The sequence below is a fragment of the Amblyomma maculatum genome, chromosome 9, assembly GCF_055883805.1.
Source record: "Amblyomma maculatum isolate TAMU_Amacu chromosome 9, ASM5588380v1, whole genome shotgun sequence".
NCBI classification, from domain to species: Eukaryota; Metazoa; Arthropoda; class Arachnida; order Ixodida; family Ixodidae; genus Amblyomma; species Amblyomma maculatum.
Genome location: NC_139352.1, coordinates 73,618,738 through 73,644,976, shown reverse-complemented (window position 1 = coordinate 73,644,976; position 26,239 = coordinate 73,618,738). Strand labels below are relative to the sequence as shown.

General features: G+C 48.1%; 1 protein-coding gene across 1 annotated transcript in view; it reads right to left on the bottom strand.

Moving 5' to 3' along the window:
• LOC146179430 (ubiquitin carboxyl-terminal hydrolase 19-like) overlaps nucleotides 1–25,838 on the bottom strand; it is a 44,303-nt gene extending 18,465 nt beyond the window's left edge. Inside the window, exons 1-12 of the mRNA XM_084579067.1 lie at nucleotides 25,602–25,838; nucleotides 25,394–25,530; nucleotides 24,910–25,038; nucleotides 24,379–24,509; nucleotides 21,724–21,828; nucleotides 20,466–20,572; nucleotides 17,400–17,474; nucleotides 16,907–17,031; nucleotides 8,772–8,938; nucleotides 5,955–6,111; nucleotides 877–1,103; nucleotides 25–90 (exon numbers count right to left, since the gene is read on the bottom strand). Coding sequence (XP_084435193.1) covers nucleotides 25–90; nucleotides 877–1,103; nucleotides 5,955–6,111; nucleotides 8,772–8,938; nucleotides 16,907–17,031; nucleotides 17,400–17,474; nucleotides 20,466–20,572; nucleotides 21,724–21,828; nucleotides 24,379–24,509; nucleotides 24,910–25,038; nucleotides 25,394–25,478 — 1,374 coding nt within the window. The 5' untranslated portion in view covers nucleotides 25,479–25,530; nucleotides 25,602–25,838. The remainder of the gene's footprint in view (nucleotides 1–24; nucleotides 91–876; nucleotides 1,104–5,954; nucleotides 6,112–8,771; nucleotides 8,939–16,906; nucleotides 17,032–17,399; nucleotides 17,475–20,465; nucleotides 20,573–21,723; nucleotides 21,829–24,378; nucleotides 24,510–24,909; nucleotides 25,039–25,393; nucleotides 25,531–25,601) is intronic.
• Nucleotides 25,839–26,239: the final 401 nt, after the last annotated feature.

Below are 26,239 nucleotides of genomic sequence, written 5' to 3'. Positions count from 1 at the left end.
TGTTCAGAGCTAGCCAGTACTCACACTGTCTGGACGGCCAGCTGACTCCACCCTCTCGACATAAGGCTTGTTGTGGATGCGGTTCAGATCCTGGAATGACCAACAAGAGCCCCGTTGCCAATTCCTTTACAAAACACCAAGCAATGCTGCAGAAAAACCATTTGTAACAGAGAGAAATGAAAAACCATGCCACATCTAACAACAGGGTGCTCAGAGGTGGGTAGGCATCACCCTCCTTCCACTGGAGGTGAAGCGTCCGTCAACTCTGCCATCAGTGAACATTCAAGAACAGCAGCTGGATCTCGAAGTTAAATTCAGAGCCCTCTACAGCAGCACACCTTGCCCCCCCTTTCCTTTTCCACTCCTTCCATCCCTTCCTACACGGCACCATCAAGTGAGACAATTGCCAAGCCTTTCCATTCCCCAAGGCAAACTTTCAGTTTTTTTCTCGCAAAAGCTGCTTCCAACTGCATCCTTCCCTGTCAACTAGTAAGTGATTCATTGACCTGTAACTTCAAATTCTCTGCCTCCCAATCAATAAGGGTTGGTTGGGTTTGTGGGGTTTAACGTGCCAAAGAGACTCAGGCACCGAGAGATGCCGTAGTGGAGGGCGCCAGAAATTTCGACCAAGTGGGGTTCTTTAACGTGCACCGACATCGCACAGCACACAGGTGCTTTGCTTTTCGCCTCCACCAAAAAGCGGCCGCCACGGCTGGGATTCGATACCGCATCCTTGGGCACAGCAGTCGAGTGCCGTAACCACTGCAGCCCCGTGACAGGTCTCCAATAAATAAGGACCAATACCGGCCGCAATACGCTCAGCGCATCAGCGCCACCGAACAGCCCAATCGGCACACATGCGTCGCCACCACTCACCTCATGCAGGCCATCCAGCAGGAAAGCCATGAACTCCTGGGCATCGTGCTGGGCGAAGCCCGTGAACTGGGGCGCCTTGATGCTGATAAGGCTCTTGAGCCGCGCGGGCGCAAATGACCGCTGCTTGCCCGACCAAAGCCACGAGGCAAGCACGGCAAATGCCACCGCCAACTCGCCATGCATACCCAGCGGGTTCTCGCGGTTCAGCTCGCCTTGGAAGGTGGCACCTGCACACAGCAGCCACAACAGTCCGTGCATTATTACCACTCGGAATCGAAGAAAATCAACCAAGAACCCCTTATTCAAGCACAGACACAACTGCTGTGTATGAACAATGGCATTGCACCTGTGGAGTGAATGAGAATACCCATAAGCTCAGCTAAAATGTCCATTATAAGCAAGACTGGAACAAATGTCAAAGGACAATGAACATTCTCCCTACCTGACATCAGTTACGAAACAGGTCCGCTTAATGAGATAGACAGGTAGGCCAACCTCAACTGAGTGCATGAGAATTGTCTCTCATACCCCTGTCACGCAGCCACTTTCAAAGGCTGCTGAGTCTAGACTAACGTGGCAGTTTGGGCACGTTGGTGTTGCATGACAGGTATGACAGGTGCACAATACACGGAGACACAACATGTGTCTCCGTCCGTTGTACAGTGTCCATTCCTGTCGTGCTACCGAGTCAAGTGCCTTCGAGATCCTCAATCGCGCTCAAATTCAAATGGGTTGTTTTGGTTTGGTTTATGGGGTTTAACGTACCAAAGCGATTCAAGCTATGAGAGCTGCCATAGTGGAGAGCTCTAGAAATTTCGACAACCTGGGGGTCCTTTAACATGCACCGACATCTCACACCACATGGGAGCATCGCAAGAAAGTGGCCACCTCGGCTGAGATTCGATCCCGCATCCTTGGGTACAGCAGCCAAGTGCCTTGGCCACTGCGGCAGGGCTTGAAGGGGTTGTGCCACTGCTACACAACAAAGTCGATCACCACTGAGAGGTTCCATCATAGCACATCAAGGTCTTGTAGTGCCACAGTCGCCACAATAACTCCACCGGCATGCAAGCAATCAGTTTACAAGTTATGTATAAACGCGTGTAAGGGCCGCACTTTTTTTTCCAGACTCGAGGGCCAATTTTCGGGGTGCGGCCCTTGCACGGAATATACGAAAAAAAAATTGTTTTTTTCTACTAAAAACACACCAATCAGGGAACGAGCAGTACGGCATTTATTCTAGGCTCAATCTTCACTCGTGGAGTCTTCCGACTCCGAGTTGTTGCTGTGCTCTGATGCATGGTCATTCCACAAGAAATCGTCTTCAGTCCCATCTAAACTGTTGGATATTCCGGTCACCTTAAAACTGCGGAATACAATGTCCGCAGACACGGAGTTCCATGCGGACACAATCCACCCAAGCACAGTTGCGAGCGGTGCCCTCTTGAGTCGTCCGGTCAACGTCTCTTCGTGATCGTCGCTTGCCATCCACTCTCTGTACTGTCTTCGGAATTCTACCTTAAAAGGGCGATTAATGCTCACATCCAGGGGTTGCAGCATTCCGGTGAGGCCACCCGGAATCACGGCCATGTCTGTGCCGATACTGCGCAGGCGTTCTTTAACCCTATCCGTCAAGTGACCGCGGAAGCTGTCCAAGACGAGGAGCGACCGTTTGGCCAACATGGCGCCTGGGCGATTTTGCCATACGCTTTTAACCCAGTCGAGCACAAGCTCATCGTCCATCCAGCCCTTTTCTTGGGCTCGAACTACTACTCCCTTGGGAAAAGCGTCTTTAGGAACCCTTTTCCTTTTTAACACAACATAAGGGGGCAGCTTTCGCCCGTCCGCGGTGACGCACAGCATAACTGTGCACCGTTGGCGCTCCGCGCCGGTTGTCCGCACGACGACACTCTTCGTCCCTTTCACGTCAACTGTGCAGTTCTCGGGAGAGTCGTACCACACGGGGGTCTGATCGGCGTTCGCTATCTGTGACAATATGTAGTTGTGCTCGTGGCGCAGACCGATTACATATTTTTGAAAGCTGAGCACCTTGTCAGTATAGTCCTGCGGCAGCCGCTGGCACAGCGTGGTCCTTCGCCGAAGGGACAGGCCCTTCCTCTTTAAAAATCTTCGCATCCAGCCTGCACTAGCTTTGAAGTCGTCGCGCGGTATGCCTTTCGCACGCGCCAAGGCTTGCGCTTTCACCCGCAACATGTCCGTGGTTAACGCGTAGCCGTTGTTCCGCACTTCCATAGCGTAGCAGAGCAGCTCGTTCTCCAGTCCCGGAAAATTGCACGGTTTGCCTCGGAAGGCGCGCTTTTTGCAACTTGAGTTCTTCAGTGCATCTTTTTGTAGGCACCATCGTCGGACGCACTTCTCGTCCACGTCAAATTTTCTGCCCGCCGCACGCTTGCCGTGTTCAAGAGCAAACTCCACTACTTTCAGTTTAAAGCCGGCTGTGTAGCTATTCAGGTACTTGCCCATCGTGCTAAAGTTGCTACGCTGGGCGCAAGTTCATGAACAAAAGCAGACAGCGCACGAAAGCCACAACTAGAACAAACTGCCACGCTACAACTCGCGTGCCCTTGACAGCCACAATAAAATGGAGCTGATGATACTGATGCCGATATGGATAGTGGTCGCGAGGGAGAAAAAGTTGACGATGATGATGACCCGCGGCCTCGGGCGTCATCTGTAGGCAGCACGTGGAAGCTCCTGTGCGCATGCACTGCGAGGGCTATTCCCGCGTGGGTCGTGGAAAGTTTGGGTGCGGCCCTTACAAGGATATTTTTTTTTTAAATATTTCCTTCGGAAAAACAGGGTGCGGCCCATACACGGGTGCGGCCCTTACACGCGTTTATACGGTAACCTCCAAAAGGTTAAAAACACAATTATTTTTTGTTACACTAATATTACTCACTCATGAAGTAAATCTGATAGTTTTAGAGACGACTATCACATTCATGCTCTTTTAACCCTTTCCTGCTCGCACCTATTCCCATCGATAGCCCGCTATCAATGGTTTCCAGATTCGAATTTTCCTGCTTTCGATGTGCTCCTTAAAAAGTGGAGTCATCCAGTGGGAAATAGAAGAACCCTTTTTTCAGCTTCGCTTTTGGTTTTATTGCGAAAGCAATACTACTCCCATTTGCAGCCCTTCGCGTAGCCACGGTCGGTAGGCACGTTTGACCTTTAATGACCCCCGATGGTTGTGACGTCATACCAGCTGCGAGAGATGGGCTACCAAGTCGAGTGGTTGAGTGGCGGCGGTTGGCAGGCACGGCGCGCTGCAGCTGGAGCCGCGCTGCTACTGAGTGGAGGTGCTGCTGTCACCTCTCACAGTTGAGAGGAGGAGGAGGAAAGCGATGGGTATATAAATGCTTGCGCTTGCTCAGCTGAGGTACTCGCTATGCATCCTGATAAACAGAAAGAAAAGTCACGCCGTCTCGAATCCAGGAAACGACAGCGGGCTACAGAGACAGATGAAGAACGGGAAGTGTCTCGCTCGACGGCACGCTCAAGATGCAGCTAGACGAGCGCGTCGCGCTTACGTTGAATTGTCCTCAACCGGTGACTACTCCGAATGGAATGTAATGGACGCTTTGAACAGTGAAGACTCTTTGTCGACGTGCTCACTCAGCAGTCAAGAACGTAAGAATGCAACTAGACGGCAACGACACGTTCAGGAAACAGAAGAACAGCAACGGAACTACAGCGTAGCCATGCTATTGTTGCTTTCACAATCTACCGGGCTTAACTAAAGCTAAGCCTCAGCTAATTTTTTTATTTTTTCCGCCATGCCGCGCCCATTCAGGTAATCTTCGGAGTCAGGTAATCGGCGCTCCTTGTTTGCATTATGGCGTTGACGTAGCGCTTCAGCGTGGAAACGGTGCGTTTCCACGGAAGTTGACGTATCTGAGAGCTCGTTTTTTGGATGCGAACAGCAGCAGTGATGACTCGGAAGACGAATTCAGCTCTTCAGATTTTAGCACTGACGACGTAACTGCATCAGACTGACCCGAAACGTCGTCAGCCATGCTCCGAGAAAATCCACTTTTGCTGCACGCCGATAGGAAGAAATCCGTGTTCTGAAGGTCACAACTGTTACCTACAGGGTGCCAACGTCTCTCAGGAGGGATTACTTGCCACTGGCAGCGCAGAGTCGGTTTTTCCATGAGAAGACAGTCAGGCGTCGACCTTAACTATTGTTTTCTTTCCCAACTCAGCTAATACTACATACAAAAATCTAGAATTTTTTTCAGCATTGCATTGGTCTCTGTAGTAAAAAAGGTATATGTTGAAAATTTTTCATGCTTTATTTGTATCAAGAAATTTTGATGTTTTTACGCGCTTTTTTTTTCTTCTGAGGGTGTCTTTTTTTTTATCACTCACGCAATAAATATCACTGTGAAGAGGAATTCCTCCCCTACAATTTGATACTAGGCAGTTGATACCAGACAGTCCTGTACTAAGTGGTTTTAATTAAAGAAAAAAAAAAAAATATTGATGACACCACCCAAAAACCACCATTTTTCCCGTGGCAGGAAAGAGTTAAGGGAGCTAGTGCTGGTTATTGTTGTATCACTAGCAACTATGGTATTGTGCTTGCTCCAGCGCTTCGAAGCAAGGACTCTCTCTGTGGGGGAGGAGGGGGGAAAATAAGCCACATAATCTGACGTTTCATAATTTGTCAGTGATTACACCGTTGTTTTGATTCCTTAGCATTACGAGCGCTCTGTGTCCAAGAATGCGTGCGACTGCCGCTCGAAGGCCTCAGAGATCTCGATACAGTTCAGAGCTGCTCTTTTGACTATTTATTATGTACTTAATGGTCATTGAGCCCTCAACGGCCGTCGAGTCGATGGACTATCGGTTTGATGGCCTTCGAAATGCTCGTATGACAGGAGTATTACCTCTGTCACATAGCACTTCTGCCAACCCTCCCCCCCAGTGAAGGGGTGATACCCCTGTTACCTGTCACAGGGGTACCCTATTAATACAGCCGTGCCTCTTAGGGTTAAGCTGGTACTTCATCAACACAAACTGTCAATTGTGAGAGGGAAGCAGAGTGCGCTCACTGAGGAAGTAGTCTCGGAACTCGCGTGTGTTGGCAAGGCACTGCAGCACGGCATTCATGAAGCAGGTGTTGCCCAGGTTGTCCAGGCCAGTGTAGCCACGCGCCACCACAGCTGGAGGGGCAGGTGGCGGCCGTGGCTGAATGGCGGGCAGCACCTTCTGCACAGGCAGGGCACGGAACAAGAGCAATTGAAGAAGGAGAAAGTAAGAACCCACGATGCCATCATTACTGGATTTTTCAGCACCCACGTCTGAACCTTCCAAAATATTGATCAGGAAACATTAATTAGGCGAGCAAAGCCGTTTAAAGCTCACAGGCTAAAAAAAAAAATGTCTATGCTGTTTTATCACTACATAAAACCAGCAAGTCAGCAAAGCAATAAGTGGCAGATGTGTAATCCCATTCTCTAAAGTGTAGAACACTCTTTCCTCGCCTACCTCCACCTCTTTGAGTTTGACCTCATGGCTTGTCTTGCAGAATTCAGATTATCGACTCAAAAGCATCTTAATATCAAACTAAGAGGTTGCACACAATCAAAAGACCTAGTAAATAATCAGTGTGCTGATATAAATCTGGGTGCTACAAAAGGCGAAAAAAAAAAAGGGGGGGGGGGGGGGGGTAGTAAAATAGCGCTGACACAAACCTGGTCGATAAAATTTTATAATATTTGAGTGGAGTGCACTGTGCACAATGTACACAATTTCGGAAGTCCCGAGCATGCTCCCGGCCCGCTACAATATGGACACAAGAGTCGCGACCGCAGCCTCGACCACGACTATGCACAGTCCATACAGATTTGACACCCCGATTGCTAATTGTGCTGCACGCACAGAAAACAATCTGCAGCAGTGTGCGACCTACACGCCCTCAGTCGGCAACCACTAGTTGTCTAGTACATGGAGGGAGCAGTTTCAGCGGGACATGGGCCGCTGGATTTGGGACGTTAAATTAACATCCCAAATCGACTCAGGCTATGACAGACGCCGCAGTGGAGGGCTTCGGAAATTTCGACCACCTAGGTACGTGCACCGACATCGCACAGCAAATGGGTGCGCTGCTTTTCATTTCCATCGAAAAGCGGCCGCCAAGGTCATGATTCGATCCCACATAATTGCGCACTTTAGTCGAGTGCCCTAATCACTGTGCCTCCACGGCAGGATGGGCCGGTGGAGTTGCGCTGTATGCGCTGCGAGCAGCAAGATGTGATCATGCAGCCAAGGTTAAATCTCCTAATCAATAAACAGATCTGTGTAAATGGCCGGTTCAGCATTCAGGTTTTGTTCAATTTTTGCCATGGCCACATGAGATTCATATCGTCAAGATTCTGCAATACTTTCACCAACAGGATTGCAATTTATCTTCCCTATTGAAAAATATGGCAATGTATTATGCCACAGGATCAAGTGAATGACCACGGCACTCGACGGCTGTTCCCAAGGATGCAGGATCGAATCCCGGCCTCGACAGCCGCTTTTCGATGAAGGCGAAAAGCAAAGCGCCCGTATTCCGTTCGATGTCAGTGCACGTTAAAGAACCCCAGATGGCCGAAATTTCCAGAGCCCTCAACTAGGGCGTCTCTCATAGCCCGAGTCGCTGTGGGACGTTAAACCCCACAAAACAAACATTAAGCTATGCTCTTATCTGCTCTTATAATAGTTCTCCTATATCCCTCTAGGTGGCGCTACTAGCTGGAAGCTATCGATCCCCAGTGCGGCCGGGTACCCACCGGTTTCCAATGGGTACAAGATTTCCCCCGGCCTGGTGCTTGGCTCTTCTAGGGTGAAATGCTTGGGAAAAGGGGCCATGAACCAAAATGTTGGTTCAAGAAGAAAAAAAAAAGGGCCACATAATGGGCTTTTGCCGCACGAGGCGGACTTATTGTAGTCCGATGGCGAAACAGATCACTGCCACATCGGCACAACTATTGCACCAAAGCGTGGCCTTGTGGTAGAGCATCCGCCTCATGTTCGGGAGGTACCAGGTTCGATCCCTGGTGCCGCCGGGTACCCACCGGCTTTTCAATGGGTACAAGCTTTCCCCCCAGCCTGGTGCTCGGCTCTTTGGGGTGAAATGTTTGGGAAAGGGGTCATAGGTCTCAAATAGTTGCTCCGATGTGGCAGTGATCAGTTCCATCATTGGACAACAAGCCCGCCTTGTGCGGCAAAAGCCCATTATGTGGCCCTTTTTTTTGGGACTGCTGCAGCTGAGGCTCAAGGGGAGCACTTCAGGTGAGGCTCAAAGGAAGTACCTTTGCAAGACAAACTGAACCACCTTTGCAGGCTGCAAGGTTCGAAACTGGGTTTGGGCCCACCGCGGAGGAGGGGCGCGCAGTGGGGTTTGCGGAGCTTCTCCCAAACGCACACCCCTAGAAAAGCCGAGCGTAATGGTATCGAATGTAATGGTATCCATCCGGAAGTTGATGCAGGCGCAGTCACTGTTCCTGAAGCTCTGGGGTTTAGAGATACCAGTGACCGGGTTAGTAAACCGGCGGTGGAAACAAACACTGGAAGATTGGTGGCTTAAAAGCAGAGAAGTGACATAATGTTAGTAATGTAGAAACAAAAATTTAATAAATAGAATGATGGTTTAGTTAACCAATCTAAATCAATAATTAAGATATAGGTAGAGAAATGAGCATGATAGCTACTGCTACCACCCCGTTTCAAAGGGGACGCTCCTATATTCCATCCATCCATCCATCCATCCATCCATCCATCCATCCATGTGGAAACTGTGCTTTCGAGATAACGGAATCATGCGTGACAGCAGACGATGAGCAGACTAACTGTCCCAAAAAACTGTCCTGACTTCTCCTCACCTTGGCGACAGGGTCATCCAGCACAGTTGCCACGGTATCTCCAGCACAGGGGTCAGGCCTGGGTGGCTGCATGTTCGCCGCCTGGTGGACAGCTGCCAAGGGTTTCCTCTCTGGGAGGCTCCGCTGGACGGGCACCCACGTGTTGCTGGGAGCAGGCACAGCCTCTCCTGATGGAAAAACACGGACAAAGCCGGCACAGCACACTGAACATTAAGGGTCTGCCATGTGGAGTCAACTTCGACTTGGTGCCGAGCCATGGTGCTCTCAACATACGTTCCAGATGACATCAATAGCCTAGATCAAAGGGACACTGGGAATAAGCAGATCTAAGTTTATTTCTCAGTTAAAAGAGGTTCTAAGGTTTTTTCCAACTGGGTGGTTTTTTTCTCTGGCAGGAAAAGACATTTAATGTCGAGAAAATTTAGATTTAGAAACAGAACTCGAATTTTTTTTTTCCTGCAAATAAATTAACACTTGTGATGCTAGGAGCAAAGACAGCTCCAATGACCATTTCAAACTGAACCAGCCCATAGTAGTACATTTCCCTATGAGCAGCTAAATACAGTGAAATCTATCAATTTTGAAACTTGGTAATTCGAACCAGGAGCATGGTTGGCCCCATGGTCTATGGTGTCGGACACTTAATTCGGACATGAGCGGACTCGCACGGGTTAATTTGGACAGGTAATCACATCAAGGTTCGACTGGCGAAACCTGCTATCGTACAAGCAGATATCCTCGAACCTGAATTGCATGAAAAAAAGTGTTACCTACGCAGCACGCATTAGCTAGTCGCACTATTTCGGAAGCCGATTTGAGTGTCACTGCTCTTATTTTGAAATGCCGTCACACTGTTTCTAATAATGCCTACAAATATTTCTCTCTCTTGCATCTAAGCACTTCCTTCATACTTTGAGTATGCTCAATCACAATACTGCGTGAATGCTTCACTAGATAAGCATCTTCAAAACAGCTATTAACTCGATCAGCAGGTGCAACTTCATGGATGCAAGAGAGATAATTAGGTTAGGTTAGGTTAGGTGAAGAGCACTATGCTGCTGCGTCGTGCTGCGAAAAGGGTACTAGAGGAACTTATAATTTTACAGCACTAAGAAAATCACTACAACAAAACAAAATATAGCCACCGCGGCTTATTTTTCATCTCAAATGCACACGCAACCATATTCCAAGTGTTCTTTTAAATAATATTACTATGCTGCAAACAGCTTTCAACAGTTTTTCACAGACATTTGATAATTAAAACTTTCAAATAATTCAAACATTTTTCCTGGTCCCTTGGAGGCCAAATCAGCAAGACTTTAAAGTACTAACCCGACTGAATTTCAGCTCTGGTTTCATCAATTGAACAACGGCGCGACATTACTGGTGGCTTTAGGCCATATGAAGAAAGAAAATAAGCTTCAATATTGTTACCGGGAAACGCGGGACCAAAGTGCGCTCACTGACAAAGACGACGATCGAGGAACGCGGGCACGACGAAGCGTTGAAAAAGAGAACGACGCTGAGAGAGTAGATTCTGCACGGCTACCGAAGTCTTAGCGTCGAGTTCAGCCCATCGCAGTGCTGTCACATTAAGTACATCCCCGTAACATCTTGGTGGAGGTCGCGGGTTCGACACAATCTGACACTGGATCTCCGCAGCGGCCGTCACCTCGGAACCGTCACGATGACAACCGACGCGGCTCCATCAACCTCCGCAACTCCAACTGTCGTCGTAGCCCACCCCCGTGACCCTGGCACATTCTGCGGTACAGATGAGGTCGACGTCGAGGACTGGCTTTCACTTTATGAGCGTGTTAGCCAGCACAACAGGTGGGACGCCACGCTGATGCTGGCCAATGTCATCTTCTACCTTACTGGCACGGCACGCGTGTGGTTCGAAACACACGAAGCAGATATACCCTCTTGGGATGTTTGCAAACAAAAACTCCGTGACCTGTTCGGAAAACCGGTTGGCCGTCAACTCGCCGCCAAGAGGGACCTCGCCACACGTGCCCAGACATCTACCGAACCTTATATTACGTACATACAAGACGTTCTGGCCCTCTGCAGAAAAGTCGACAAAGACATGACAGAACCTGATAAGGTGGGGCACATCCTCAAAGGCATAGCCGACGATGCCTTCAATCTTCTACTCTGTCGAGACTGCTCTACGGTTGACTCCGTTCTGCAAGTTTGTCGACATTTCGAGCAGGCCAAACACAAACGCATTGCACATCGCTTCAATCGGCTCCCCAACACTGCCCCTAGCTCCACGTGCGAGGATCTGCCGACCCTAAGGCAGCCCTCCAACACTGACAATGTGACCCGCATCGTGCGTCGTGAACTGGAAGCGCTCGCTCCTGCTGCACCCAACCCGCCCTCCTCGGACAGTAACCTAGCGACGATATCTCTCATTCAAGCCGTCGTTCGTCAAGAGGTTGCTAACTTGGGCGTCCCCTGTAGCCACAACGTGGAACACCACAGTTCGAGCCCCATCCCTCCCATGGTCGCCCACGCTGCACCCTGCAACACCTACACGCCACGCTACCGATACCGCAATCCTGAGGAGTGGCGCACCCCTGACGACAGGCCGATCTGTTTCACGTGCTCACGTGTTGGCCACATCTCTCGCCACTGCCGCAGCCGCTGGACATCACCACCTCGACGTTTCCCTTACGTTGACCGCTACTCCGATTACGGTCACCGCCGTTTCACGCCTCGTAATGAGCCGCCCCGCACCGATACCACTCCGCCTCTTCCTGTGTCCAGTCGCTCTCCTTCGCCACCAGCCCGCCGTTCCCGTTCACCTCTTCCTAGCCGCAGTTCCTCGCCGTCCTCTGCCGGCCGCTTCACGGGAAACTAGCCGATGCAGCTCCCGGAGGTGACGCTGCATTGGTACCCCGACCTGGAAATCCTCTGCCCATTTCTTCGCCCTGTAACCTCCTCTCCCTGCTCGTGGATGGTGTTCCCGTCTCTGCCCTTATTGACACTGGTGCCCAAGTCTCGATCATGAGCTCATCATTTTGCCGCCGCCTCAAGAAAGTACAGACCCCCGCCGCTTCGCCCACCGTTCGTGTTGCCGATGGCAGTACTGCTGCCGTCACTGGGCTGTGCACTGCCCGAGTCACCCTTGCCGGTCATCACATCCCTGTTTTGTTCACCGTCCTCAACCAGTGCCCTCACAATGTGATCCTCGGCCTTGACTTTTTAACGGCCCACTCTGCCCTTATCGACTGTTCCAGCGGCCTTCTTCGTTTGGACCTACCTGTCTGCTCAGAACATCCTCCATCTGCACCCCGCCTTCGCTCCACCGAGTTCGCTCGCCTGCCCCCTGACTCTGCTGTTTACCTACCTCTGTCACCTTTCCCGCTTGTGCCTGACGGTGACTATGTTGCCTGCCCTATCACCGAGGTCTTTCTTGACCGTAACGTTGTTCTTCCTCATCTCATCGTACGCGTTACACAGAACAACACCTACCTTCCTATCCTGAACTTCAGTCTGTCACCCCAAGTTCTCCCCGAAGGAATATCCCTTGCTACCTTGTCTCCTCTCACAGACTGCACCATTTGTGCACTCAACTCTGGCCCACATTCAAGCGTCCTTCCAACATCCGTACTCCCCACCACAATTACCGACCCTATTTCCGCAATGATTGCCTCTGACCTCAGCCCCGAACACGCTCAGGACCTGCACAACCTTTTGTTATCCTTCTCCGACATTTTTGACTTTGCTGCCGGTTCTCTGGGCCAAACATCAGTTGTGACTCACCGCATTGACACCGGCGATGCAAAACCTGTACATCGGAGGCCTTATCGTGTGTCCATTTCTGAGCGCCAAGTCATCCAGCAGGAGGTCGATAAGATGTTGGCCAACGATATCATCGAACCTTCGAACAGCCCCTGGGCTTCTCCTGTCGTGCTCGTTAGAAAAAAAGACAACAGTTGGCGCTTTTGCGTCGACTATCGGCATCTGAACAAGATTACAAGGAAAGATGTTTACCCGCTGCCGCGAATAGACGCCTTGGACTGTTTACATGGAGCCCGCTACTTTTCCTCTATCGACCTTCGTAGCGGCTACTGGCAGATTTCTGTTGACGAACAAGACCACGAGAAGACAGCTTTTGTCACACCCGATGGTCTTTACCAATTTAAGGTTATGCCTTTTGGACTTTGCAACGCCCCTGCTACGTTTGAACGAATGATGGACTCCTTACTCCGCGGCTTCAAATGGACGACTTGTCTATGTTACTTGGATGACGTGATTGTCTTCTCGCCCTCGTTCGAAAGCCATCTTCGTCGCCTTTCTTCCATCTTCGCACTTTTTCGCCGTGCCGGACTTCAACTGAACTCAAAGAAGTGCAGTTTTGGTCGCCGCGAACTTAAAGTGCTTGGCCATTTGGTGAATTCCAGCGGCGTGCAACCCGATCCTGACAAAGTTCGTGCTGTCAGTGCTTTTCCATCTCCCCGTTCACCCCGTGATGTCCGCAGCTTTATAGGACTGTGCTCTTATTTTTGCCGGTTCGTCCCAAACTTTGCCGCTGTTGCTCGTCCTCTCACCAATCTCCTGAAGAAAGGCGTTCCTTTCTCATGGGGACCAGAGCAGGCTAACGCATTCTCCACCCTCATCGCTGTTCTCACCAATCCTCCTGTGTTGGCCCATTTCAACCCGTCTGCCCCGACGGAACTTCGCACCGACGCCAGTGGCCACGGGATTGGTGCCATTCTTGCACAGCGACAACGCGGCCAACACTGCGTGATTGCCTACGCCAGTCGTCTCCTGTCATCAGCGGAACAGAACTACTCTATTACGGAACGGGAGTGCCTGGCTCTCGTCTGGGCCGTTGGAAAATTCAGACCCTACTTGTTTGGCCGACCATTCACTGTAATTACCGATCACCACGCCCTATGTTGGCTCTCTTCCCTCAAGGATCCTGCTGGCCGCCTCGGCCGCTGGGCACTGCGCTTGCAGGAGTATACCTTTTTTGTTGTATACAAATCAGGTCGGCTCCACCAGGATGCAGACTGTCTGTCCCGTTATCCCGTCGATCCCCCTTCCTCTACTGACCACGAGTCGGACCCCTGTGTGTTCTCTATATCGGACTTTTCTCACATAGCCGACGAACAGCGCTTGGACCCAACCCTCAGTTCTCTTATCGACCGCCTCCGCACACACAGCCGTGACTCTTCCCTCGCCCTATTCTTCCTTCATGGGAATATGCTATACCGCCGCAACATGCGACCTGATGGCGCTGAGCACTTGCTCGTCGTTCCCCAACACCTACGCTCTGCCGTTCTAGAACAAATGCACGACGCTCCTACAGCTGGTCATCTTGGCCTCTCACGCACATACGACCGCGTGCGCCGGCGTTTCTTCTGGCCTGGACTCTACCGCTCTGTCCAACGTTATGTAGCCGCTTGCGACGTCTGTCAACGCCGGAAGAAACCCCCTGTGCTGCCACCTGGACACCTGCAGCCGATTGCTATCCCGACTGAGCCATTTTCTCGTGTTGGCCTTGACCTCCTAGGGCCCTTCCCCGAGTCCTTGTCAGGAAACAAATGGATCGCTGTGGCCACCGATTATGCCACGCGGTACGTGATCACTCGCGCCATTCCAACCAGCTGCGCCACAGACGTTGCTGACTTCCTTTTGTACGACGTCATACTACATCATGGTGCTCCCCGTCAACTACTTACCGACCGTGGCCGCTGTTTCCTTTCCCGAGTTGTTGAGGAAATACTTCGTTCTTGCTCCGTTCGGCACAAGTTCACCACTGCGTACCACCCTCAGACGAACGGCCTTACGGAGCGTATTAACCGCACACTCACCGACATGCTCGCAATGTACGTATCCGACAGTCATCGCGACTGGGATATTAGTCTGCCATTTGTCACCTTTGCATATAACTCTTCGCGTCATGACACTGCTGGGTACTCTCCATTCTATCTTCTCTTTGGACGAGACCCCTTACTGCCCTTCGACACTTTGCTTCCCGCCGCTGGCCCCGTCACAACCTATGCCCGCGATACCATCGCCCGAGCCGACGCTGCTCGCCAGATTGCTCGTCACAATCTCACCGTCTCTCAAGAAGCTCAAAAACGCCGCTACGACGCTCACCACCGCGATGTGCACTATCCTCCCGGATCTCTGGTGCTGCTCTGGCTTCCGTGCCGTCGTGTGGGATTGTGTCAGAAACTTTTGCCCCACTACACGGGTCCTTACCGTGTACTACGCCCAGTGACCGACGTGACCTATGAGATTGCACCGCTCCACTCGAAGTCACCGACTGCTACACCTACTTCCGAAATTGTACATGTCGCCCGCCTCAAGCCATATTACTCCCCCTCCACACCGCACGCCTAATACGCACCGGGACGGTGCCTTTTGCCGAGGGGGGTAGTGTTACCGGGAAACGCGGGACCAAAGTGCGCTCACTGACAAAGACGACGATCGAGGAACGCGGGCACGACGAAGCGTTGAAAAAGAGAACGACGCTGAGAGAGTAGATTCTGCACGGCTACCGAAGTCTTAGCGTCGAGTTCAGCCCATCGCAGTGCTGTCACATTAAGTACATCCCCGTAACAATATAATCACTGATATATTGCTTATTGTCATTCGAGCTCTTGAAACATGTTTCAAGCATTATTTAAGTATGCAAACTGCCAGAAACGATAAAATTATAGTCCCTTTTTTTACATGTACTATTGCGTGAACTAAACCCACCCCTAACATTACAGTCATTCAGTTGAATAACCAAACAATATGACAGAAAAATTTAACCATAAATTATTTAGGACGCAGGCAAATACCACGTAATGGTTAGTCTGTCTTGCACGCCATCACAGAGTGGAAAGCATGAAACTAAAATTAGGTCTCCACTTTGGTATACAACGTCAACAAAGGCATCATTCTGCAAGATCCCCAGAGTCAACTCGGTGAAAAGTAAAATGCATGCAATGCCTATGCATTCAAATTTCTGCACGGATTGTGTCTGTGAAGGTTCCAGCTGATAGTGCAGAATGGCTCTGACATATGAAATTCAATCAGACCAAGCCTTACCCTGAAATGGCTAAGAAGTGGCTGGAATTCTTTGAATTCAGTTTTTTATTTTTCTGCATGTGGTTTATACATACCGTGGTCAGCTTTCTATCGCTTGTTTACATTACAGTGTGATAGTAAGCTTCTGATGAAAGCTGTCGTGTGAACAACCTCTACTCTGTTCCCTTCATGGCGTCCTCGGTATCTCTTAAAGAGACACTAAAGACACCCAAATATGCTATCAAAATCTAATAAACGGCATTTGGTGCCACTGTCGCCGCATATCCGGCAGCAAAAAATCTAATTATATTGCTGAGATATTGCGATAAGAAGTTGAGGTTTTTTTTGTTCCCACCGTTCGAATTCAAACTGTTTTCTCCTACTACGTAGTAGGGTAGGATGACGCACACTATGACGCAAGAGAAGACTCCGTGATTGCTGGCACGTGGGGAGCGGAGAATACTTCGCAGGTGCGTGCCGAGTCATGACTTTCATTCGATACGCACTTAGGGTAGGCACATCTGCTGCTCCGAGCTTGTATTTCAGGCGCCACAGGCCCAAATCAAACTATACGAGCACACACGAAGTACCTGAACCGGAACATAACCAAAACTGAAGTGGACGCCTGTAGCGCCATGTTAGCTTAGAGACTAGCGGCATCTACCAACAAGCGGACGAAATGTATATTTTTATATTTGCCTTGCAACATTTACATTGTCTTTTCCTTTGCGCCGTCGTTTACGTGTGATAAAAGCGTTATCATATTCGAGATAAAACTGACTACCACACTCAAACGGTCAATGTAATTCGCATTTGTCAGCCTCCGGGATTCCCTTGCGCGTCACGTGATTTGTAGTTGCGAGCCTTGGCCGCTTCAGCTTTGGCGGCGATACCTATATTCTTGTTCTTCCTCTTTACTACCTTACAACAGGTCTGTTTTCAGCACGAGTGGCTTTTTTTGTGACCAGGAACTGGCATTCTATCGATGCAAGCCCACTTTATTTTTCTCTTTAGTGTCCCTTTAAAAACTGGCATTTTTTTTTTTAGAAGCAGCACACGGCACTAAAAGGTTCCGGTTTCACTGAATTAACTCTCACCGGTCTTCTTAGTTTGAGGAGCATGTTCGAGTGAGGACCAGCGCGTGGCCACCTGCTTCTTGAGAACCAGCTCCAGTTTGCAGGGGCTCAGCCGGTACCGGCACTCCCCAGGATGAATGGCTTCTCTGCGATGCAGCATAGCAAGCGATGCATGTGGAACACAAAATTGCACTGGACTGCCGGCGGTTATAATGTCAAACCTACACTACAAACAAAAATGTGACTACAACTTGTAGCTTCAGCGCATGAAATACACGTTCAAGTCACACAGGCAACCCATTTTCTAGCATACACTCAAAGCTTTCTTTTTTAATCTCCTCACTCCTCATTCACAAAGCAAGCAAGAAATACAGAGGTAGAAACCGGTCAGCCTTGACTGCAAGTATCCCATTTTAGACTGCACGAGCCCAAAGCAGTTTCCGCACATTATTTGTTTTCAAAGGCCCACTCAGCTCAAGGATGTTCAGAGATAGGAGGAAATGTGTTGGCTTACTTGACGTTGACACGCCACAAAAATGTTGTTTCTTCTGTAGCACCGTGCTGTTCTAGGAATTCTGAATTCGTGTTCCTGTAAAAAAAAAAATAATGAAAAGCAGGCACAGGACATAAGACTTTGAAGTTTAGCGAATGAAAGTTTGAACACACAAGACAAACCATGGTTGTAATGCGAGAAGGTTCTAATGCTAGCACTTGAGAAGACTCATTTGCCTGCCCATGCATCTACTAATAAAGTTTATTCAAATACAGTAAACTCCCTTTCAAAAGAACTTAACGGGACCAGAAAACCTATTCACTTTAACACAAGTGCCAAATGACATGTGGGCATCTACATACAAGTTACTCAAAAGCACTAAATAAAATAGCCTTTCTGCAAGAGCATGATTTCTGCAAACAGAGCATTTAAGGCATGGCATGAGCGACTGTGAGCCTTAAATAAGCTTAAGTCACCCTTCTTGAACCGGGTTAAGTGAAGAAATATGGGAGAGGCCTTCGCCCTGCAGTAGGTATAGTCGAGCTGATGATGATGATGACCCTTGAAAATGCCACTGTTTCCTTTATTATGTATATTTTTTTCTAATCTTACTTCACACTGTATTCCAGAGTGGCTGCTATTTCTGTTTTTTCTTTCTTCACATTTCAGCATTCCATCCTGCTCTGTACACACTATAGGTACCTATAGCAGGAAAGCTGCGCTTTTCTCTTCTCTCTCGTATCTCTTCCTCTTATCTCTCTATCCCTCACTCTGCAACATAGCTGCAACCAACTCCATTAAAGGGCACACCATATGCCTTTCAGTACACCGCAGTAAATGCATGCAGTGCAATCAATCAATCAATCAGATGATTGATTGCCATGCCAGTTGAAAAAGTGGCCAGTAGTCAACCAGCAGGTAAACTTTGCGCATACCTGCATTTTATAGCCCATTAGGCACTAGGCGGAATGCGACCCGGACATGATGCCAATGCCTAACATGCTAAATCTCGCCCCAGCAAGAAAGATTCCACCAAGAAAGAGCATTTCCACAAGATGGCTATTCCCCGCGAATTCCGCTCAAAGTTGTGCGGAAGCCATCTTGTGGGGGTGAGCTTTCTTGCGTAGAAGCACTTTGTTGTTTTATCTTTCCTTGGCAGCGCCGCAAGGTTGCCCCGTGAGTTCTGTCACACGGGGCTACCGTGGCTCGCAGTTGATGCAAAAGTTCGGCTCGCCTGAACAACACATGAAGCAATTTGTCTTAAGCAAATTTTTATCCCACTGTCTCCTATGGGTAAAAAACGATGAAACAGAATAAAACTGTTCTTCCTATCCAAATAGTCTTCTTAAAAAAGGTCCTAACAGGATCTCAGGCCACCCAAATGCGTGTTTTGGCTTTTTTGAGTTGGAAGTTTTGAAAAAGTTAATGGGGATGACAAAATTGCACCAGAAAAGTTTTATTATATCAAGTAAGAACTATAGATTTGCAGTGAACTTGTACTTTTGCGTGCTGATTCCAAATATGCCACATAATTTAACGCAAATCAAGTCCTTACACTCTTGCACAATAATTTTGTTCTGAGCTTTTAACAAATTGTACTTGAATTATTAGGTTTTGAAGCTGCCTTTCCAGATACAAGGGTAGACCTCTTCGCTAGTTTCTGAAGCCGCAACTTTAAAAATCCAGATAACTCAAGTTCTGTGATAGGCAGGATGGTAACTTTAAGCTTATTGCATTCATTAATATCGGGAAAAACCAGTGGCATGCCATTCAGCAAGTTCTCTGCGCCACAATTTTTTAAAATCTAGCGGCAAAAACATTTCAAAGCACATTACGTAAGTGAATAAGAACTTGTTTTATATTAAATCAAATTGCATATCTACATTTAGTATAAAGTAAATGACCAATCACCACTTCCTATCGAGGGTAGAGAAATTTTCAGAAGGAAGACGTACACTTCAGGGGCAGCACTCTCGTTATCACAAAATCACAAAGGAGCCAGGTATCATGAAAGTGCATATGAGAAAACTTTTGTTGCTCGGTCATGTAAAGTCTTCTCTGCCTTTCTTTCTGTATTTTCATCTAATAGTCTCGACCACAAAGCTGATTTTTATAGCTACACTTCTCTGAAGACAGCAAAGATCAACAAATACATACTGCCAGCAACAGAATCTGGTCTGATATATTGTCCAAAAAGCAATGTCTGGTTGTAACAGCTGTAGTAACTAAAACAGAACTGTAGGTCAACGCGAGAAGATTTGCATAATGCTATTTATCACTTTCTTTCAGAAACAAGAAAAAGAGCAGTATGTATGGTAATGATTTAAAATGTTAAATAATAATTACAATGAGTTAGCTCATCACTGCAGCTCAAATGTGCTGCTACAAAATAAACCATAACAGGGCCATGACAAAAAGCTAACAGATTTAAAAAAAGAAAAATGTGGATGCAGATGCGGGACAAGATATAAAATAATCATCATCACCAGCCTGATTATACCCACTGCAGGGCAAAGGCCTCTCCCATATTTCTCCACTTAACCCGGTTCTGTGCTAGCTGCATCCACTTGACCCCTGCGAACTTATTAATCTCATCCGCCCACCTAACTTTCTGCCGCCCCCTGCTACGCTTTCCTTCCCTTGGAATCCAGTTTGTTACCCTCAGCAACCATCGGTTATCCTCTCTTCGCACTACATGTCCTGCCCAAGTCCATTTCTTCTTCTTAATTTCTACTAGAATGTCGGTAACTTGAGTTATTTCTCTGACCCACTCTGCACGCTTTCTATCTCTTAATGTTACCCCTACCATTTTTCGTTCCATAGCCCTCTGGGTTGTCCTCAAGATATAAAATGCCAGTACTTATTTCAAAGTGCAAATACTTGAAGGTTAAATTAACACCCATAAGAATGTAAAAGCTCTGTTATGAACACTGCCACTTATATAGAAATAATTTACAGTAAATTACACGATCCTAGTGTAATGTTATATAGGGTGCTGTATGCACATATCAGCCAAAACATTATCACTCTGATAAAGGAGTACGGAACACAAATAAATGCTTTCTGCAAACAGCATGTGGCCCATACTTAGTGCGAAACTTCACCAAGAAGCTCCTCTCATCAAAGTCCACAACCAAGGCCTCCTTGGAGATACTCTTGACAAACAGAGTGACCGTGACCGTGTCCCCGTTCACCTGTGACGAAAATAATCAACCACGCAAGTTGACTAAAAGCTTTCAACAAACACCAATTCTATGCTCTGTATATGCCAGAATACACAAAACCCACTGTTAATGTATCAGGTCCTCCGTTCAAATCATCCATTCAAAAAATAATGACCAATGTACAGCCTTCGTCAAAAGTGTAGAGCCCGTGGGGTCCGCTTCTCAGCCATGTAGAGGCGCTGATGTAGCATTAGTGGAGGTCTTCCCCATTGTAGAGGGTAGGACAGAAAATCTTACCACCAAAAGATTCGGAACACTAGAAATCCATTACAAGCTACACGAAGTGACTCCGAAGCAGACCCCCTGGGCTCTACACTTTTGACAAAGACTGTACATCTATCAAGCTATGCTATCGAAAATTTACTAGTTGGCTCTTAAAGCCCCAATTGGGGACTAGAAAAAGCAAAAGATGTAGATAACTTCCATTACCTTAGCTGCGCCGATTTATTGTTAGAAGCCCTGCTGTTTGCAAAGATGCACTAATTAAGTGATTCAATAATTATATTTCAAAAGCTGCGTTTTCACAGCATAACCATAAAAATATTCAAACGTGTGAAATTCAGCAACAAACACCTTAACCCAGGAAGAATATACAAGTAAATTTACTTTTTCCAAAAGCATATCTGCAGAGTAACAGACACAGAACAGTTTATTTCTTCAAAGCTGCTACATTTCTGTGGGTCAAAAAGCTTTTTACCCTAAAACAAAGTAGAATTGCAGTTACTGATGTCGCAACCATGTAGCTTAGACAAATTAGTTAGTCTAATGTTGACCATGCAACATACACAACTGTAGATGTGCTGAACTTTGCCACGGCATTTCTGAACTAGGAAACTGACAGTGGGCTTGATGATTTAATGAAGAAAAAGCCATGCGTTTAACAAATCTTTCTTCACCTAATTAAAAAAGAATAAAAAATCTGAAGAAAGAATTAATTTTTGTTTTTGCTCTATGCTAGATATTTTGCCTACTCACACATTTGACAAGATACCCACTTGGGAGTAACAGGTTAACTATGCTAAACTAGATGTGGCCTAATGACTCCACAAGTGGCTTGGCAAAGAACCTCGCATTTCCTCTTGAAATACAAGCACGGCAAGTAGAGACAAACGTAGACATACCCCACTCTCGTAGTAGTCATGTTTTGGATTGATGAGTTCCACTGTTCGGTTTTCTTCTTTAGGCTCTTCATCCGAAGAAGGTAGAGATGGTACCTCCTCAAGTTTCTGCAAAACAACCAAAGCACTTGACTCTGCGTGCTTTTCCTACAAGGGTTAACGAAGTTGACTGATGCCTGCAGGAGGACGTGCCAAGGTCATTTTCAAATGTTATAACCCCAGCAGGCATGCACTTTTGTTATGCCACCAACTGATGTAAACTTGCACATGTTTTTCAAAAGATTTCATGCCCTGGCTACAGTTTCTTTTCTATGGCAACCAGTGACATCGTGGTGGCTCGGCATTCCACAGAAAAACAAAAATTCACCCAAACACTACCCATGCCTCCCTTCAAAAAAAAAATTACCACAGTAGATACCGTTCTATGAGCCTAAAAATTCAAGGATTTCGTTGTTTTCCTTTAAATGTACATGCTCTATATGTGTAAGAAAATTGGTTTCCAGCAAAGAAAAGGTGCCGCATCTGTCCCACTTTCCCCCTTCGGACACCTGTACCGCACCATAAGGGAAGAGAGGAGGGTGGGAGCAAAAGCGGAAAGAGAGAAAGAGGCGGCCATAGTGGAAGGTTATGGAGTAATTTCGACCACCTGAAGATCTTTAACGTGCACTGACATTGTACAGTACACGGACGCCTCTCCATTTTTAGTCTCCGTCACTCTATACGTCGCTGTTTTGACATTCAGCCAACATGTAGGTGAGAAATATGGATGTAAGGCAGATAGGATTTGGGTCTGAGGCTACCACCTTTACATGAATATCAAATGAAAAATGGAATTTTCCCCACCAAGCACTACATCAATCTTCATCTGTTGTAGCATGTGAAACTCTGCGCTTGCAGCACAGAAAACCCGCTCGGCATGGCTGGATCAATCAACATGTAATAGGGGTATTAACGTGACATCACAGCTGACGTCAGTATGTAGCCGACTCCATCTTTGCATCCTGTTCTGACTAGTACTAGTACGGGGCGGACGGTTAGCTTAGCTGTTCGTGCACGTCCGTTTGCTCCGTCACTCTGCCTCATGCCAGCATCGTTGTTATGAAAACTCAATCGGTATCATGAGTGACAGTTCGATTTATCGGCAAAGTGTGCGCGATGCAGACAGAGGCCTGTACGAAACAAAACTTTGGTACCAACCCGTGTGCAGTCAATATGCGTAACTGCACGGTAAGTGTCGGCCTGTGCCCACGCATAAATATGTGCGACATTCATGAATTCCTTGTCCTACGGACGAGCTTCGTCACAAGAAGCCAATCGCAAGCCTACTGACCACTCGAAGAACGCAACTATGTTACAAGCGGCTTGGTTAAGAGCTGTGGTTAAAGCAGACGAACTCGCTCTTTGTGCAATTACATGCGTTCCGTCCAACGTTTATGCTAACTAAACCACTGAGCTTTTGTAGCTGATATTCTGCATAGAAATGGCGTTTGGTAGTCAGTATTTTTTATACAAAACTTGTTTGGTGTACTTGCCTCAATCGAACAGAAGAAGTCGGATGTTTGCATCGTCTGTGGCGGTAAGGAAGCAAAAGAAACCACTGCCCCAGGCCACAGCGATGACACCAGTGGCGCCACCTCGTTGCCTTGCAGGCTCAAAATAACCTTTTGCAACAAAACTCTTGAAATACAGCGCAGTTTTGGCCAAGCTAAACTTTATTTGTTATGAGAGATAAATAAGTTTATAAAGTTCTTCAAACCTTCTGCAAAAAAACTCTGCCCGCCTACGTTCCTTCACCGAATCTGCATGCGGTCTGCTTTGATTAGCAGCCGACACAGACGATGTGAGCATCCGACTTCTGATCGAATGAGGCAAGTACGGCAAACACAAAGCTTAGTGAGCCCTCTTTGAAGGATTTTATTGCAGCAAAACACGACGAGGAGGTGTTGGCGGCACGATGCATGCATGCCCATGACTGGAAGCGATACATTGCCGCACTGCTCTTTTACTGGGAATGTGTCTTCCGAGTGCGTGAAGAACAGTCGTGCACGGATAGTGACAAGAGCTGGCTGCTAGGGCACATCCGGAAGATTCCAGTCCAGCCCATTTTGACATACATTTCTCATATTCCATGATACTTGTGCAGTTGGACCGTGCCAGTCATACGTGACGTCGCATCTCGGTGAGATGTCTCGTTCGAGTGGAGTTGTTCGTGTGTACTTCCGGAACCTTAAAATGCCGAAATCGTTCGTGCAGCTCTTCAGCTTCTGTTGTTCACACTGTGCACGCACGCGTCTATTAGTCTATGATAGCTCAATAAACAACATATAGCTGCAGATGCCACTGCTTGCAGAACCGCACGACAGCACTTGATACGTACGTTCGCCCTATTCATTCCGTCGACACAAAAATGGCCGACTGCGCCTCAATTACCCACAATGCACCGCGCAGAGCACGTCAGTGAATATCTCCTGTAATCTATTCTTCTCTCCAAGAGGCCACGAGAACTACTCACCTCAGCCACTTCCTTCCATGTCTTGGAACACCTCACCACAAATTTCCAGTTCGCATTCCAAGTTATTCCATACTCTATGCAGTCGTTGGTGTTCAAACCCAGGAAGGACACCCCAGCCCTCTGCCTGATTCATCACCACAGCTTACCTCGAGTTGTTGCCAGTCGATGCTTGGGTCCTGCTTGACCATCTTGACGACAACCTTCTTGGACTTGTGCACTAGGCTAGTGCATTCGGCCACCACAGGGGCATAGAGCTCACATTGCCATTGGCGACCATCTGCGCAAGGTTCCGTCATAAAAATTCAACAAGCAACTTGCTTGCAAGTGGCTGCAGCTCACGTCTAACATATGTAACCTGAACCGGTAATATTCTGTTGAGCCCTTGACTACAGTCATCTATTGCCATTTCATCATTTGAAAACGACAAGGAAGGACGGCACACCTGAAGGCATTCAAAACCAAAAGCGTCATCCAAAGTCATACCCTTGCTTCAACAGTCCTGACACAGCAGTTTAGAGAAGCCTTGAAGTGAAAAGCAGCAGCTGCTTCTAAATACAGCTTGACACTGTACCATCCCATCAATAAATGGTACACGCATAGACTGGCGAGCGATTATTGTGTCCTTAACTGCATACAAGATCACACTGCGTCCTCGTTGAACTTAAGTGCCGACTCACCTGGCAGCGTGACGGAGCATTGGCAGTCGGAGCATTCGAGAGTAACCTGGTTGGAATCGACGGGGAAGCCAACGTCCAGCGTAGCGCTCACTTCAGAATGAGTCTGACTCCAGTCGTGTTTCAGGATTCCTTGAACGAGTAATGCGCATACATACCAATATTAGCACAAGTCGTTCGTCTGCTCACAGTTTCCAGTGAGAGCCGCAAATGACCGAACGCAGACACATGGGATCGTCTGCTATCAGCAACAACAGTTATCATTCATTCATTGAGCACAACTGAGTGAGTAAAAAGATGAGCGCAGTTCCAGTAATGACTGGTCGGTCTTCTAACATTGAAGCGATTGTGCGCGAGTGGAGTTGCGTAGTAGCACGGAAGCTGCCAAAACCGTGTCAACACAGTCCACATGCCTTCCGTGTTGCGAAAGCTACACTGCCGCGCTCGCACCTAGTTTCTGGAAGCTGCACCAGGATTGAAAACTCACGCTTCTTTTCGGCTCGGCTGTCGGCTTCCTTGCTCGAGTTTTCTTTCTCCTTCCGCCGCTTGTTCTCAAGACGTTTCTCTTCCATGTTGCATGGGGCCCTCTGGAAACGCGTCTCCGACGTTTCCCGGTCGCTTGCACTGCAGTGATATGACTAGTTCAGAACGACCGAGAATGCAAAAGGAAGACCAAAATGCGCGAATGAAATAACCTGTGCAAATCGACGAGCCGAGCGATGGGTCGTTCCGTCGTCAGCCCGATGCCTGGCGGTGTGCTAGCGTACAGCGCTCGCGGGCAATACACAACAAGCAATTTTTTTTTTTTCCTTCTCTTGTGGTCCGAACCTCAGGATGAGCACAACGCCACCGCACCTGACTGCGCCGCTGCACGACCGACCGACCAGATGATTCTGCGTAGATTAGTGTAGCGGTAATCCACACCTATCTGACAGCACGGGGGGTGAGAGAAGCGCGAGCTTGGTACTGGTGATGATGATATTGCAAGTTAGAATTGATGTAGCCTCCGAGCTTCGAGGCTAGCTTTGTTTGTTTGTTTTTTTACCGGTTTTGTGACAAAGCAGCATACCAGCGTTAAAGTCCAGCATGTGCAGGAAAGCATTCGACATCAAATAATCTCACAAATGATACACGACAGAGGGCTATCGAATGCCAACTTGAAGATGAAAAAAAAAATGCGAAAAACAAAGGCCGAGGCTGGAGAAACGCCCGTGGCAGCAGCCAACCCCACACACGTTTCTCCTGCTGCCACGCACGAAAATACGTCACACTCACGTGACCCGCGCACGATGACGTCAGTGGATGCGCGCTTCCGTTAAAAATGGCGCTCTGC